Source organism: Juglans regia, chromosome 10 (assembly GCF_001411555.2).
Source record: "Juglans regia cultivar Chandler chromosome 10, Walnut 2.0, whole genome shotgun sequence".
NCBI classification, from domain to species: domain Eukaryota; kingdom Viridiplantae; phylum Streptophyta; class Magnoliopsida; order Fagales; family Juglandaceae; genus Juglans; species Juglans regia.
The window spans coordinates 34718965-34736670 of NC_049910.1; the positions used below are offsets into that span (position 1 = coordinate 34718965).

Here is a 17706-nt window from a genome sequence, read left to right on the forward strand (position 1 = left end):
CACTATACTAAATAATGATATAGTGTAATACTAATTCTAAATTACTATACTAATACTATCACTATAATAAATTACTATACTAATTCTATCACTATAATACTATCAATAATATAGTTATAATAAATTAAACTCACAATAACAATTAACAAATACTAATATAACAATTAACAAACTCACTATAGCTATAGTTATACTAATAGTCTACTATAGACTATAGTTATAACTTGTACTAATATAATTATACTAAACCACTATAACTAATACTAATATATATTTATTCTAATACTAATAGTTTAATATAAACTATGGTTATATTTTTAATAACATAGCTATACTAAATCACTATAATTAATACTAATATATAACTAATAGTTATACTAATAGTCTAATATTAATATGACTATAAAGTCTACTATATTATATAGCTATAACTAATGCAAATATATAGCTACTCTAATAATAATAGTCTAATATAGACTATAGTTATAACTTATACTTATACTAATATAGTTATACTAAATCATTATAATTAATACTAATATATAGTTATTCTAATACTAACAGTCTAATATATTATATAGCTATAATTAATACTAATATTTATTCTAATACTAATAGTCTAATATAGACTATAGTTATACTTATACTAAATTATTAATATAGTTATAGACTTATAGAATAAGAGTTTAGTCTAATTAGACTATTAGTAATTTAGGAATAATTTTGATATGTTTTCCACAAAAAAAAGGTAATAATTTTGATATTATAATTTATTGTTAAGCGGCGCAGTTGCAAACTTGCACCTCCAGGCTCCAGGCTCCAAGTCTCCCAAGGCCTAACCCGCCCCTCTCTTCAGTCTTCCTCACACTCTCACTCTGCCTCTCACTCAATCACGGCTCCATCTCCCAAGTCTCACTCTCACCGTCTCACTCTGCCTCTCTCTCACCGTCTCTGCGTCACAGCCTCCATCTCTGCTCTCACGGCCTCTCTGCATCTCTGCTCTCACTCGCACCGTCTCACGCAGCCGGCAGCCCCTCTCTCACTTCGACGATAATTTTTCTTGAGGATCTTTATTTGTCTAACGTCAATACTCAATAGTGAAGCTCTGTTTGTTTAATCTACAAATTGCGATGATATGTTTGGGTTGCAGACTTCCTAGTTTTTTTTTTCTCTAAGGACCACGTTAGCCTAAAGCATTGTTTGTTTTGTTTGATTAAGCATCTGAAGACTAGGATTCTGAGTTGAATGAAAGCTTTTTCAAGTGGCTTGGCTCCATTGCATATCATCTGTTTTAAACTGATTTATCATCTGCATCTGCATATCATCTGCTAAGTCAAAAATCCCAATATGCTCTTGTATGTTCCAAAATGATTTTATCATCTGCATCTGCATATTACAAGATCTCATATTGTTTTAAAGTTTAAACTGTGAAGACTCAACAAAAATAAATAAAAATAAAAATAAGGAATAATAACATGTATGAAATTAATATTAATTAGTTAGTTAGACTGTTTTAGTATATGTTATATATGGATCGGGTGAAAGAAATTAATTGGAGTTTATAATATTAATATATATATATCTGTGTATATATATATATATTCTAGCATATATAAACCCACTATAGCATATGGATGTTTATAGTTAATAGAATGGTTGTACTTGGTCTTTAGTTTAGTTTTTTTTATAAACAGATTTTTAATAACAAACTTACATTTAAAAGAAAAAAGGACCGGTTCAGACTAGAAACTAGTAAAACCGGAAGTACCGGTTTAAGATAGTAACTGGTGCGTAATCAGTTTTGAAAAATGTAAAATCGGTACATACCAATTTGGTCCTTCACTTATTTACCGCAAATCGTAACTACTAACATAATCATCACGAATGATATTTTAGCCTGTATAAACAAGAAAACATGAAACCTGAAAGTAAAATGACACTTTTACCATAAGTATAGAGCTGGAATACTTCCAAGCCCATGTTAAATTGGACAAAGTTTAATTTACAAGTGAAAAGACATTTTCATAGGTGAGTATAAATTAAAATCGAGCTCGAATGTGAATATGCTACATTGGATTCCTATGAAGCTAGAGAGATGGGTCTAAGTTTTCTTAAGAGTAATGTTATATATAGCCATAGAGTGTGCAAGTGTCGCAGAATTATTTTAAAAAATCATACAGTAAACGACAAAATCATAAGTCATGTGCCTTTGAAAGTTGTCATGTAACCAAAGTCAACAAACAGGTTCAAAGAGTCATGAGGAATTGTGCGTGACATGCAACTTCATCAGCTAGAATGTTGATTAATGGAGGAGCCAAAGTTTTAGATTAATTCTTAAATCGGATTTGAGTCATAATTTAGATTGCATTTTTATCAGAGAATTCAATCAACTTTTAGGCAGCTAATACTAATAAAAGATGAATTCTTAGATCCAAATCCAAGACTTAGTGCAACAGATACAATATAAATAATAAAACTTATTTCTTTTCATTAGTTTAAAATTTTGGAACAAATCGTAATTTTATGTATGATTTTATATAATATTAATATAGAGATCTTGAGCTCAAACATGACTATCTCATTCTATTAATTAAATATTTCTAAGATACATATAATAAATTAAATTTTTAAGAATAAATGATGATTTGAACTGCGATTAAGCTACCACCAGCAACTGCAACTACAACATAACCTTACTTCCAGGAAGCCACCAGCCTGGAAAAGGCTGTAAAGGACGACCCACCTTTGGTCCGAGCCGCCGTAGCCATCACTCTCATATCTAGACTTCGCTCTCTTAGAACTTTCCCATCCTCCAATTCCATCAATTGTCTCACCTTCTTTTCCACCTCCTCTGCACTCACCATTAACACTTCTTCTTTATTTCCTTCCTTGGAATTATATGTCGCCATATTAATGGGTATTGCCAACTTCATTTCCTCCACCAAAACCACAGCATTCAAATGCTGCTCGGCGTACAATGGCCACACCACCATTGGCACGCCATAGCTCACCGCTTCTAGCACCGAGTTCCACCCACAGTGCGTCACGAACCCGCCTACCGATTCGTGTCTCAAAATCGCATTCTGTGGAGCCCAAGCCTTCACTACAAGAGCCCTTTCTTTCGTCCTTTCCAGAAACCCTTTTGGCAATATGACCTCCAAGTCTGGCTCAGTAACTGAACCCTGATCAGGACTCTTGACTACCCACAAGAATCTCTGATTGCTCATCTCCAACCCAAAAGCCATCCTTTCAAGTTGTGCTTCAGAAAATTTCCCTCTACTACCAAAGCACAGGAACACAACGCTTCTTATCGGCTGTCCATCTAACCATGCCAAGCATTCGGATGATGCATCGTAGGAGGTCCCAGCTCGATCTTTGGCATCCGTGATCAATGGCCCAATACAGTATAGCGGCGGCGGAACTACGCCCTTTGGAAAACAAGCACCATCGGCGATGGCTTTGATTGCATGCGGCTCAAGTGAATCAAAGGTGTTTACTATGATCCCTTTCAACTTGGGTAGGCGAGAGCCAAGATCAAGGAAGTAATGGTAACCGGGGTCCTCCCTGTGGAGCATAGGTTGAGGCATCTGTGAGGCTTTGATGGGTGGCAATCCAGGAATGTCCAGGAGGGTTTCATTGAGTTCCTTGAAGCTTTTGGAGGTTTGGTTGTGGATGGTGGGCAAGTGGAGAAAGAAACTAAGAGCAGAGGCACAAGAGGTGAAGTAGAAGTAAATTGGGATGTGAATCAGGTCGTAATCAGAGAAGGGGTTCAAAGAGGTTATGAAAGCAAGGACGGAAGAGGAGAGAGATATGGCGCGGAGGGCATCGAGGACGTGAGGAACGTTGAGGCGGATGGACTGGAATGCCGAGGCTACTCTTTGTTGGGTTTCATGGAGGTCTTGGTTGGGTGGTGGTGGGGGAGGGTTGATTGAGGGGAGGGAGAAGAAGATGGGAAGATTTGTGTTGGAGATGAGGTTGATGTAGGAGGAAGTGGTGGATGTTTCTGAAGGTGTGGATGCAACTAGGATTGTTATGGAGAAGTCTGGGTGATGTTGTATGATCAGCTTCCCCAGTTCTACCATGGAGACCATGTGGTGGAAGCCAGGAGCAGGATACAACACTACGGTTTCCTTCATTTTTCTGTCTCACAGAGAGAGACAGAGAGAGAGAGAGAGACCAAGGGAGAGGTATCGATTTCTAAAGAAGTAAAGAGATATCAAAGGGCATTTGTTAACATAGTAGGTGTGTTAACGTTATCACACCTGCTTATTAATTTAGAATTGTCAAATTTAGAAGAAGTATTTCATCTCATCATTATAATTTTATCAAATTTTTATACAAAATATAATAAATAATTTAACTTTTTAAAATTTCAAAACAATAATAATATTAAAAAATAATATTATAATAATATTTTATTCAACTTTTAACTATCATCTTAACTTACCATCCAAACGGCAAACGGCACCTTAGTTAGTGTAGTTAATTAATAATTTATTCACGCATAGAAGACACACGCATCAAAATGGCAAGGGGCGAGATTGATGATTGAAGAAAAAGCATCGTCGTCATATATGAAAAATTGATGTGTTCTCATTATGGGACAAATAAAACCATTTTTATGTATTGTTTTTCGTACATGCTTCATAAAATCACCCGAATCCATAATTGCGTCTACTTACTTGCATTTGGGATAACAAAAATTGGCTATAATATCACAATTTTTTCCACTCTTCCTCTGCCTCTCTCTCTCTGTTGTTTTTGAGGACCTTTGACCCAATCAAAAGCACCCAATCCCAACCAGAAACCGAGATTGAACATGCGGTATCTTGCTCTTTAGCTGATTGTGGATAGATGGCTAATAACTGACTCTGGCTACATCGTCGTAGTTTCTTTAGTTGGTAGCCATGCTATGCGTGTTGATTTTTTTAGTTTCCACCTCCTCTTATGCAACCCTGTCCGAATTACTTACCATTCAGACAGGGGAATCCAGAGGATTCAAAATTCTGCTTTGGTGAAAAGATGACCAAAAGCTGTCTATTTAGTGTCAAAAATAAACATGGCCATAAGAAGTCATAATCCATAGTCTTTAACTTCTTTTAAAATGCAATAAAATTTACGAATCTATTGATTATAAAATTAAAAACGATCGGCATTGCTCATCATCATTTAGCTATTGCATTTATTTTTGTCGTTGCTGGTCATATGTATAGAACTAACTTCGGCATTGGGCACGGTAACATTTCTTGCAATCCAAAAGAAGAAGGCAAAAGGATGAAAAATAAGTACACAACAGTGAGTAACCATGATCTAGTAACATTCGCCACTTCAAAATTTGTGGGTCAAGCATAATCACGTGCTTGTCTACAAAAAGGAATGAGTTAAGAAAAACTTCTCCATCCATTTTCATTCCCATGACCCTACGCCACCACTCACTGGACCCTCTACTAACAAATTCTCGCTGAAGAAATTTATGAGCATGCGGTCTGATTCATCAAAAATAAATCCTATCCTACGATGAGCTATAATTTTAAGTATAAGACCTACACTAAATGAATGGAACATAATCCCCAATACAGAAAGAACACTAGCCCAATTAGTCTTCCTTCCACTTGTTGACATACCTGAGGAAAGATTTAGCAGGATTTTGTCTAGGCGGAGCTCGTACACGAGTAGATCTTCGAAGCACAGCCTCCTCCAATGCAATCTTGTGAGCCATGTCCTTTGATCTCTTTTGGAGCTCCGCACTATAAAAAATAGTGCCATCATTTCAACAATCAGAGCATCAAGGGATAAGTCTTGGAAGTATAACAGTGTAACATCTAGACCCAAATTTCATAGGATTTATAAGTTTGGACCATGGGTACAATTTTGTTAAGGCTGGAAGGAAGATTATTTTATTGGGTCCATTAGCCCATACGTATTATTTGAGGATCTAATATTGAGGAGATATGATTGGATATGAAATTACTGACCTAGATTCAAAATGGAGTATGTTCGGCCCATTAGTCCATATATGGATGGATAAGCCCAAGTATTTTCTAGCCAAAGCCCATTTGATTTTTGGCTCTTAAATTCATAACAATTGGAAATCAGCCCCATTTATGACTCCTAAAGAATAGCAACATATTTACCCAAGAACTCCTGGGCATTAGGATTCAAGGGTATGAGAAACCATTTTCAAAATAAAGCAAGTTAATTCGTACAGCCCTATTATTAGGTTTTTCAGGTCTCATTAAAATGACTGTATAGCTTGAAAACTAGGAAAAACAGAGGCTGCTGTGAGACTAGAAAGTTTTTATAGCAATCCCATGTGACGTTCTTCAAGAAGACCAATCCCTAACCCTAGATAACTGCTGCAATTTCAGGAGATTAAAAAAAAAAAACCAGCCTCACCCTATCAAGTTCAACCCTTTTCCAGTGTGATTATTGAAGCGTTTACTATCAATAAAAGAAAAGAGGTAAGTAACATGATCGTACCCTTACATGTACAGTAAACAATAATTTTTTTAAAAGTACCATATATGTATGATCTTTTATTGAAGGCTCATTTTTACGTACCTAGGTATGATATGATGAAAGTGGGTTTCAATGTCATTTATTTTATGTTTTACATGCATCTTGATATGTTTACATTTATGATTATGATAAGCTATGTCATTATGTGTTCTACATGCATCATGATAAGAAAGATAAAAGACAAACTATGAAAGAAGCTTTAGACCCCGTTTGGTTTCACAGATGGTCTCAGCCCATCTCATTCCATCCCATCGCATCTCATCTCAACATCCAAACACAATTCAAACAAAAACACAAACACTTTTTAATTTCAAACTTTCAAATTTTTCATTTAATCATTAGCTAATCAATACAAATTTTCCAAACTTCCAAACAAAACATAAAAAACAATTCAACCTTTTCAAATCCCAAAACAAAAATAATATTAAAAATTATATTATAATATTATTAACTTTATAATATTTTTATTCAACTTTTTATCTCCTTTCCCAAAACCCCATAAAACATCTTAACTCAAACCATTTCACTATTATTCACAAACTATCTCACTATTATTCACATACATTCATATTAATGAAAATTCACTTTTTACTGATCAAAAAAAAAAATTATTCACATATTTCATATCTCATCTCATCTCATCTTATCTGTGTAACCAAACGAGACCTTAGGAATGACGATAAGAGATGTATGATATCAATGCAGTTATGGGTGAATGTGCAAACCATGGACCTAAGCATGGTCCACCATAGTATGTTATGATAAGTTAAAGGGTTCCTCTTGTGGCCACAGGCAGTGGAATTGGTGCACAACCCTGCACACGGGGGTTAAGGTGTGCTGGCTATTAAAGAAAGGGAAAGATAAGTTTGCATAGTACATGTTACGTGTTTATGTTAGTATAAGTATTAAATATGCATGCTTTGGTTAAGGTGTGCTGGCTATTAAAGAAAGGGAAAGATAAGTTTGCATAGTACATGTTACGTGTTTATGTTAGTATAAGTATTAAGTATGCACGCTTTGAAGAAAACCCAATGTTTTATGATGTTTACTCTAAGGCATACTACTTATTGAGTATTCAACTAATTTTGGTTGGTTGGTTGGTTGGTTTTTTTTTTTTTTAATTAATTAATTTATTTTTTTTATGTTTTTAAAATGTCCAAAGATATAGTGTTTACAAGCTAATAGCCAAGCATAGGTCATGTGTCAAGGGATTTTCAGACTTAGTTAATAAGTGTCTTCTTGTATTTCATTAAAAGATCAGTTTAAAATTTTCTTGCTGAGGCTATATTTTTGTAATTTTTTTGGGAATTTATTTTCAATAAATTAGGTATTTTTATTATGTTGGGTCTCTTTACCGGGCACAGTTACAAAAGCACGTAACACTCCTAACCTACAGGAAGGGGGTGTTACAAACTGACTTTTCCAACCATGTGAACCTCCCCGTGAAAACATGTAACCGAAATTGTAGCTTTAGATTAATAACTACTGAAAAAAGTTCACCCACCCTCCGTGGAAACAAAGTTTTGAATTCAGCAAAAGGTTAAAAATTTATTTTCGTTGAGATTAATGGCAGCTGGCTAGTGTTACTTCAGCCATAATGAAAAGGTAGGGGAGCTGCCCTTGAATGTCTTTAGATATGATGAGCCCAAAAATTGAGGATCCTTACATGTATGTGGCAAAAAAGAGTTCAGATTTGATACTCTCTCACCTCTTTTTCACTGCCCTTGATCACAGATCATTGTGTAACTTAGGTTTAGTTCCCCGGACAAAGTTTTCCTTAACACACACACCTCCCCAAACTGCCTAGTCTAACATGCTACATGCACAGACATGCATATAGATGTACAGGCCAACGTGTACACATCACGTGTGTAGGTGTATGCACACCACAATTGGCCATATAACTACAGCTTATGCAAAAGAGAGAAACAACAAAGAACGAAAACAATCTTTAATAAAGCAGAAAAAAGAAATGATGATTCCAAAAAATAATAGAAGCTAAGAAAACAGTGAAGGATTAACTCACCATATTCTGCTAAAGAATTTTTCCAGATGTTTCTTCAGTTCCCTCTCCCTCTCACCCTTGATATTCAGTGAACCCATCAAGGCATCCAGCTGATCAAGAATGTCAAGTTGAATAAAAACAATTGTGATTCTAATAAAAATTTTATTTCTTGTTCTTTTTTTCCTTCAGCCCCTTGAGATATATATAAACTAGCTAAGCAGAATTATTACCTCTTCCTTGCTACTGTAGTATCCCCACTCCTTGGAGTCAGAACTCTCAAAAAATATCCTCCCATCACGTCGAAACCACCAATACCTGTTATAAAATCTGTCTCTGCCCAAGGGGTTGGTGCGTATCACTCGTTTCTCCATCTCCCGTTCATAATACTCTTTCTGGGTTAGGATCAATGACAAGAAAACATGAATAAAGAAAACACAATAAATGAACACAGACAAGCACAAAGCAAACATGACATGAGAGGAGAGTACGGAGATTGATTTTAACCCTTTGTTCTTTACTCCTTTTCTTAGTTGCTTCCCTTTTATCATCCTTCAAAATTTCCAACCCTTCCTTCCTAGATGAATCTTTGCCCTTATCTGATGGGAGGTCCACATCCGAATTCTCCCTTTTGGCCTTCTTCTTTGATGTGGTGATCATAAGCTTGCTCTCACTGGAAAGATTAGAAAAATAATAATGAGCCACACATAAAGAAATCATTATGAAATGTACTTTAATTAGTAAAAGAAAGAATCAAGACCAATTCCTTGATGCCTTGCCCTGGTGAGAAGATAGGACCTCCCCATTTCTTCTCTTTTCCGCGTGACCATTCTGTTTACTGTGCTTATCATTTGCTGCTACACCTTTGCTCTCCACACACTGTTGATCAGTTGCCCCATTGGCACCAAACTCAGCCTTCAACTGTTCCTTCTCCTCTCTTTTCTTTCTGGCTTCTTCTAATGCTTCCCCCCTTCTTGTGGCGCCAAGTTCCTGCCGCTGTTCGATAACCTCATCCAACTTCTCCTTAAAAATATCTGCTTGAAGCACTTGATCAACCAATTCTCGTAAGATTCCCAATTTAGCATGAGCATCCAAAAGACCATAATGACCCCTCTTAATAGTTGCCATGCAAGTGCATAACTCAGGAAGTTTTGTCATTTCCAAAAAATCGCATAAATACTCTGTCCAATTGATCATTGTAATCTGAAATGGAAAGGATAAATCAGGACATGCCAAGCACCAAAATGCAGCAAAAGCAACAGCAGTTACGTACATGATGTGGATGGAACAAAAACTCTACCTTGGTTAAACACACCATGCCACATAAAAAGAAACAAAAGATAGAAAAATAAAGTACAAACTGGATGAAAACCTTTAATTTTCGATTTCTTTTCTGTACAGCCAATAGATATTCGCCATCGTCTTTTATGAGCAATCGAAGAAGAGCTGAATGAGATTCCACAAGGAGAACTGGACTGCCATCCTTGTGGCAGATAGCATTTTCAAAATCTTCAAGGGAGAATGGCCACAAGTGCAACAGCCCACTAAATGATGAACAAAAATCCCAAACCATTAGAAGATTCCCAACACAATCCATTGGAACATTGAAGTCCCTTGACGGAGAAGGATGGTCAGTGAAAACTGGATCATCTGGACCAGGCTGCACTAACAGGTCATCAATTGGATATTTGATAGGCTCTTCCACTGGTTGATCATCTTCTATAAATTCAAGAAAGCAATAAAAATAAGATGAAATGAAAATTATCAGACTTGTGACCACACAAGTGTTACATGGTATGAAAAATCTCATGCACAGGAATAGAATTTTCCTGGACGGTATGATTGGGATACACTGACACTGTATTCTGCACAAGCAACAATGTAACCTTAAAAAGAGAAAAATAGACCCACGATAAGGCAACTTCAATGCTTATACCTTTCTTAGTCTTCATGACTGTTCCATCAAATCGCCTCCTTTTATTTTCTCCAGATTCTTTTTTCATTTCCTGAATATGGTAAATATGAGATAAACAATGACATCATGACTATTACAAGAGAGAGAGACAGAGTAACAGAGAGAGCTAGAAATAACTACCATGCCACTCTTTCTATCTTCCTCATTTTTCCTTCGTTTCTTATAGCAGACTACTTGTCCATCCTTAAAGAAAACTTGGCTCCTTAACTCCTCCGGAAGATCAGTTGAAATTCCATGACGTCGTGCCAGTTTATCATGAAGGACCCAAGGAGCACTTCGGCATGTAGATTCCCGAATAAAAGACTTCAAAACAGCTCTACTAAAGGGCAACTTCCTCTGTAATAAATCTTCTCCATTTACGGAAGAACTTTCCATAACTTTCTTATTTTTGTCAAGCCATGCCACCTCATATAGGATTCTTTCAGGAGCTTCCTCCAGAACTTTCAATATTTTGCAGGGAAATAAACCATTTTCCTTCCTTCCATACAATTCAGCACCAACAAACAAGCGTTTCTGCAACTTTTCAGCTATTGTATCGGCAAGATCTTTCAGTGAAAGCATACCTGCAAAAAGAAAAGATCTAGAGACTTTCAACTGCCTCAGAATGGACACCCTGGGGCAAATAACAACTTGAAAGGAACAACTTTTTTTTTTTAAAGTACTCATAGCGGTTATTATCAAAGAATGCAAAAGGCATAACCCAAGTACACAGAAGGTAGAACGAGGAACACCTAACTAGAAATAGGAAAAAAATGTCATGAAAACTAGAGCGCATTAAATTGTTCTTTCAAGTATTCCTTGTACCTTTCAAGTTTTTTGCCAAAATTGAAAGAACAATTGTAGATCAGCGAAAAAGACACTTAAAATGTAAAGCTGCACTTCCATAATGCCTAGAAAAATCAATTCGTGATGAGCATGTCTCTAGATTCTCTCTTTCTTAATGTACTGTTTTTCCAATAACAATCTAGTATTTTCCTTCTCCCAAAATATTCGGTGCATAGTTACAGCTTGAGAATTTTGATTTATGTAGTCATCATATTCACATGTCTTAAGCTTGTCACTGCACACACAGTCACCATAAACCCCCCATTAGTATCACATGGATTACAATGAAAGTTGTGTAACAACTCTTTTTTTTTTTTCATTTTCTTTAAGTGAAAAAAATTATTAGAACAAGGAAATCTTCACCTTCAGTAGGGTTGAGCACCGACAATGTCGGAGTCAGAGTGCCCTACCTCCGACTCCGACATCCAACCTCCGACTCCAACTCCGATTCGCATAGCCTCCGATCTGACTCCGACTCCGACTCCAACTTGTTGAAGCGGAGACAGATTTGGGCTTTTTTTCTTAGCTTATTTGAAATTTCAATTTGACAATCTTGGGCTCTCACTAATCAGATTTGATCTTTCAGATTTCAGTTTTTAAAAAAATTATTTTTTCAATTTCAATTTCAATTTTATTAAAACATAACCAAAATTGAAAAAATAAATCATTGTACAAATTATTGTTATTATACATGTTATTATATGTTAATTTTTATACATTAGTATTACATGTTATTATATATTAGTGTTACATGGTATTAATAGTTAATAGTATGGTGTTTACATATATTAAACTATTATTAATGAATTTAGTCTATTTATATTATAGTATAAGCATATTATTTTATAATAATTTACTTATACTAGTATATTATTGAATTTAATTAACTATATAAGTTATACTTATATAAAATATATATGATTAATATATAAAAAATACATATATTTTTATAAAATATGTACAATATCGGAGTCAGAGTCGAAGTCGGAGTCGGTACATCGCCACCTCCAACTCCGACTCCAATAAGTCGGAGTCTGAGCGGAGTTGGTGCGGAGTCAAAGGCGGAGTCGGATTTTCGAATTTTTACTTAGCTCTAACCTTTAGTGTAAAGGAAGTACACAATGGTTCCCTTAAATTCTTACAACCTAAAAATTTTGACCATTATAAAATCCAAAGAAGATGTGTCTGTCTGTCAATGTGGGGGCGCACAAACTATCACTTCATGGCGTTCATGAACATTAGATGCCACATAATATAGAGACACATGTCTAATCTTAAAATGTGAAGGGTCATGAATCACTCTATTAGAGAAAAATTGAAAGTCATTAAATGCTACATTGATTGTAAAAAGTGGTGCAACTAGCAACTAATGCTAAAGGAAAGCTGGATAGCAAGTCAACTTTTTCGTAATAGGGGTTAGCAACTTACTGTACTGAATGACATGCAATGCAGGAGCCATAAGCTCTTTGGGGAACTGTTGGACCTTTTCTACTGCCTTCTTTTCTGACACCAAAGCCTCCTCATAAGTCAAGCTAGTTTTCCCAGTGACTTTACAAACCCAAACTCTTCGGCGATACAGGTTTATATGGTTCAAATAGTCCCTGATCTAGGTTAAGAAAAGACAAACAAAAGAATCTAATAGAACCATAAGACTCTATTGAGTTAAGTTTTTCATGTAATCAATGCCAAAAACAAAGAACTTAACAAGATCTTAACGAACTTGATAGGGTAGGAAATCACCCAAAAACAAAGAACTAAACAAGATCTACAAAAAAGGATACTGATAATCCCTAAATATCTCTTTCGTAAAACGAACTTGATAAACAAGCTCATTAGGCTCCAAATCCTTAGGCGGTTCTGCCAAGGAAAAAGGCTTTCTTTTCAGTAAAGGCATAGTGATAACTCAGTCCACCACCAGTAAGAACCCGCACGAGGACCCGCACTTCCTGTATCAAATGCAACGACATGGACAGTTTTAGAACAAGCTCTTAAGAAACACAATTCTCACACTTCTTAAATGACACTCAGAATTACCAGAAATGCAGAAATACAGAAATTAGGCATTGTATTTAGTAACAGCATACAAAATGTACGGTAGTTTCCAATGCACTGACTCAAATGGTACTTATACCCACTTAAGAATAGGCTTGAAGATAAGGGCATAAGTTCAATACGGACAGGATGCATGTGTAACTTGCCAACATAAAGAGTTTGGCGAGCTTTTCTCTCCCTTCTTCTAGATTACAAAAACAGCATTAACTGATATGATTCGAATCTCCTATTCCATTTTCGTTCTCAAAATTTTTCATCAATCACAAAGCATAAGAACAAGAGAGAAGGCAAAGAACCAGACACCAAGATAGGATATATTCATCTCTTACATGACACAACAAATATAATTCCAATTTGAATCATTAAGCAATCCTCTGTGATGTAAATTGGATTTAAAAACAATATGTATAATATAAAAACCCTAAATCCAAAAATGAATGACCAAATTACTTCCAGAAACACAAACTAAGAAAGAGTATCACGACAAACTCCAAAAATCATGATTGTACTCAATTTCTACGATTACAAATGTACATAGCTATAAAGATGTCATAGAAAAAAAAAACACAAACCCTTTAGAAAAATGTTAACTTCAGCACAACAACATGATAAGAATAAGCTCAATCGCACAAATTTTTTAAATGGAAACAAAAAGCAATAAGTATCTGCGTTGGCCAATTTTCAATGCTACCCAATGAAGAAAAAAGAGACCCATATCTAAGAGAACAGTCAGAAACCCTAGAACGTTCTGTGCTGTGGGATCCAATCGGAAAAGGCCGCACATCAACCCAAGAGCAAAACCAATACAACAGTCAGCACCAATACCCAACAATAAGCAAAATGCCCGCTAAACTGGACAAGTAATCGAACCCATTGACAAGAAAAGCAAGCAAAAGATGGGGAGAAAACGAAAGCAACCGACAACCGTGCAAAACCTCCATTCCCGCCAGAACCAAAAAGAACGTATAGAAGTTAAAAGCAGATAAACAATATAATAAGAGAGAAAAAAACCAGCGAGAGAGTGCGTGGTGTTCTTACAGTGAAAGAGCTTGAGCGCTGAACGTGGGGAAGCAAAAATGCGTGTAGTTTTGGGGAGAGACGAAGGGAGAGCTGTTCTTTCGGTTGTGTATAAAATGTATTCGAGTTTTAGAGAGAGGGGAACGAAGTTTCTAACGCTTTCTTTCTCACTCGCTACCCCTCTCTCTCTCCGCATCGTTGTGCGAAGCCCGGTATTTATAGGTACGCTGGACGCGATAATCAGTTTATTACAATTGTGACCTTTGAGAAATAGCTAATTACTAAAATTAGCATAATCGTTTAAGGTAATTTAGGTTTAATTTGGTTACACAAAATTAAATTATTTTATTTTATTTTATATCATCTTACTTTATCTTATATAATTATTATAATTTTTTTAAATTTTTATATAAAATATAATAAACAATTCAACTTTTTTAAATATTAAAATAAAAATAATATTATAACAATATTTTATTCAATTTTCAACAAAACATATCATCTGAACTGCGTAATCAAATGAGGCCTACAGAATAATAACTACGAATTTTTCTACTTATCATTCTTAAACCACACATATGTTAAGAAAAATAAAATAAAAGCAAGTATGTTACGTAGAGATGATGAATAAAAGTTTTCTACATCTATTCACAAATTTTATAAAAAGAAATTTATAAATTGATATTAAAATATGTTAGATCTATTATATAATAATAAATATAATCAGACAACATTAAGTCACGAAAATTTATAAATGTAATTCTATAAATTCTCTTTAGAAATAAAACATTTATCTTCTCGATTATAAGGAAAATAAGAGGAGGAAAAATAGGATACTTTAATTACTTTTTGAGCAATTATAGGTCATTACTCATACACAACTTTAGATAGTCGCTACTTAAGATAGTCTATGTACCATGTATGATTAAGGATGATAAAATTTAAGATAAAGAGCCACATTTCTTTATTTTTTTTTCTTATACAAAACCAATAAAAATGAAAACATATATAAAAATCAAAAGGTGCATATATAGAAACTAGACAACTAGCAAATTCCCAAATTATATATCCCTCTAATTCATATCTGGCATTGTCTTGCCAAAGATAATGGTTTTCATTTTTATTTATGCGAATAAATAAGTTTTCCTCCAAATTGAGTTGGGCCGTTTGATTTTGTTCAAAAATATTCCGAGAATATGCTTACGTCTTCTTCATTTCTATGTCCATTTTGATTTTTCCATATCAAATAGGAATTTAACTTCAATCAAGAAGTGGTGTAAAACTGTGACACTCACAACCTCTGCTTAAAACGTCGAGAATGCAATACAAGATTACATACCTCCATTTGTGACAGATAATATATAATGTACTTAGTACCTAGCATGCACTTAGCAATATGAAATAATTGCAGCGAAAAAACTCTTTTGACTTATAACATGTACCGAAATAATAACATTCCAAATCTTTTACATCACTTTAAAACACACATACTTGTTCATTATCTATCAAGAAAGACATAATCTGAATAATAAAGTCTTGCATTAGAGTAGCAACTCCTTACTTAAATCATACTTCACATTTTGTCTCCATAACACAGACTTAGCTTAATAAATCATAAGCAACTGATAACGTATATACAACAGCACTCCTCCATCTAAGCGAGGATTCTTGTCAATCAACTCCATCCAATCATGTGGCCTCTTCTTAATTAAGACTTGACTCTTCCTAACCTGTCATGGATCCTACCATTCCGAGTGTAATAGTAGTTGAGATTACGACAATGATATTTATATAAATCCCAGTAAGTTGGGCTAAACACATACAAACAGTTCATAATAGCATGGTTAACAATAAAGATATGTATGTATGAATGATGTAAACCTACTTTTACAAAAGTAGCATCATCAATAGAACTTCAAACTTTCATGACATGCTTGATTTTATAAAACACCATCATCATCAGAACATTATACTTTTATGACATGTTTGCTTTCATAAAATATTTCATTCATTATTGTTCTTGTTCTTACAGAGGATGGACACCTCACAGTTCCCCATAAAGTGTGTGCTCCTTCCTTCTGGTTACAACACCACATCACAGGTCCCTTGACAAATTGTGAATACGTCATACATAGAAGGAATACTCAAGCAAATCGTAACCTTCTCCATGAGTAACCTTTAGCTTTTGGTAGATTGAATCGTTTTCACCAAAAAGCATCTTATTTCACAAGCGTTAGGTGCTACGACTTCGTTCCAAAAACCTTTCAATCCTAGAAGGGATATTCTCATCTCCCCTTTTGGGTTGGGCTTGACCAAGATACAAAAGCTCATCTCGGCCTGAGTTGCACCCTTCCTGTGTCCTCAGGAACCATCAACACAACCGACCCTAGAGCTATACAAGACCTACCAGCCCATGAGCCCCTGAGCCAACAGGCCCATGTCGACGTGGATAGACAAGACCCACCAACTCTGACACTTTTCTGCAGGAACACCTCGCATTAAAGGATCATATCAAACGAAAGGGGATCAATAACACCTTGCCTCTGACGGAGTGAACGAGAAGTGACTACTGTGCCTGTTGCCATCAAAGCACAACCCAGGATACCATGTCGTATTCAAGACTATGGCCTGGCACTTGTGCTCGAGACGTTGACCCCTAACACAAGGTATGGGTTGTTTATAAAAGACAGACACCAGGTAACAATGGGCTTTCTATGATTTTAGAAGAAAATACTCTAAGAAAGAAATACTAATTTTGGTATCGGAGGTTCCCAGGAACAACCTTGAGCCCATTTTTTCCTTTGTGTTGCAGGTGATTGGACATCATCTGTGGGATCTTCATAGGCACAACGTGTCATTCGTATGCTGGCTACAACGTGTTCACAAACAACAAGCGAATAGGAATCTACATCGACAAACATGGAGGGACGATTTGCATAGATGCAAGAGAGCATTGGGAAGATGGAGGAAGAACTGGAAAGTCTTAATTGGGAAAACGAATCCTTGAGTAGGAACAACATTGAGTTGCAAGATGATGCAGGGCCGAGTCAAAACGAACAAGAAGAACCCTAGAGCGGGGGCAAGGTTCAGGCTAGCGAGGAAGAAAGAAAGAAAGAAGATACATCATGAGCTGCGTAGCCTCATGGAAAAATATGATGAGATGGCAAAAAGGATGGGATCTTCATCGTCAAGCACATATTTTTCCTACCATACGAAAGTCATGGCTACACCATTACCACCAAAGTTCAGGGCCCCATAGATGGACATGTACGACAGGTCTAAAGACCCCTCAAGCACCTAGAAACCTTCAAGGCTC

General features: G+C 35.5%; 2 protein-coding genes across 3 annotated transcripts; both read right to left on the minus strand.

Moving 5' to 3' along the window:
- Positions 1 to 2563: 2563 nt before the first annotated feature.
- Positions 2564 to 4299, minus strand: LOC108982034 (UDP-glycosyltransferase 88B1-like). Its single transcript, XM_018953304.2, has one exon. It carries the CDS (start codon positions 4134 to 4136, stop codon positions 2694 to 2696), a length of 1443 nt encoding a protein of 480 aa, XP_018808849.1. The 5' UTR covers positions 4137 to 4299; the 3' UTR covers positions 2564 to 2693.
- Positions 4300 to 5296: 997 nt separating this feature from the next.
- LOC108982021 (DDT domain-containing protein DDB_G0282237) lies at positions 5297 to 14576 on the minus strand. 2 transcript variants are annotated; one of them, XM_018953288.2, is made up of 11 exons: positions 14412 to 14576; positions 13103 to 13267; positions 12750 to 12922; positions 10617 to 11059; positions 10458 to 10527; positions 9894 to 10240; positions 9282 to 9724; positions 9029 to 9194; positions 8755 to 8916; positions 8546 to 8634; positions 5297 to 5747 (listed from the first exon to the last, which is right to left on the minus strand). In XM_018953288.2, the coding sequence occupies exons 2-11, from the start codon at positions 13213 to 13215 to the stop codon at positions 5597 to 5599; spliced, it is 2157 nt and encodes a 718-aa protein (XP_018808833.2). In that variant the 5' UTR covers positions 13216 to 13267; positions 14412 to 14576; the 3' UTR covers positions 5297 to 5596. The 2 variants fall into 2 exon arrangements, with proteins under 2 accessions (XP_018808833.2, XP_018808842.2); XM_018953297.2 differs by having other exon boundaries at positions 9894 to 10237; positions 14412 to 14561.
- Positions 14577 to 17706: the final 3130 nt, after the last annotated feature.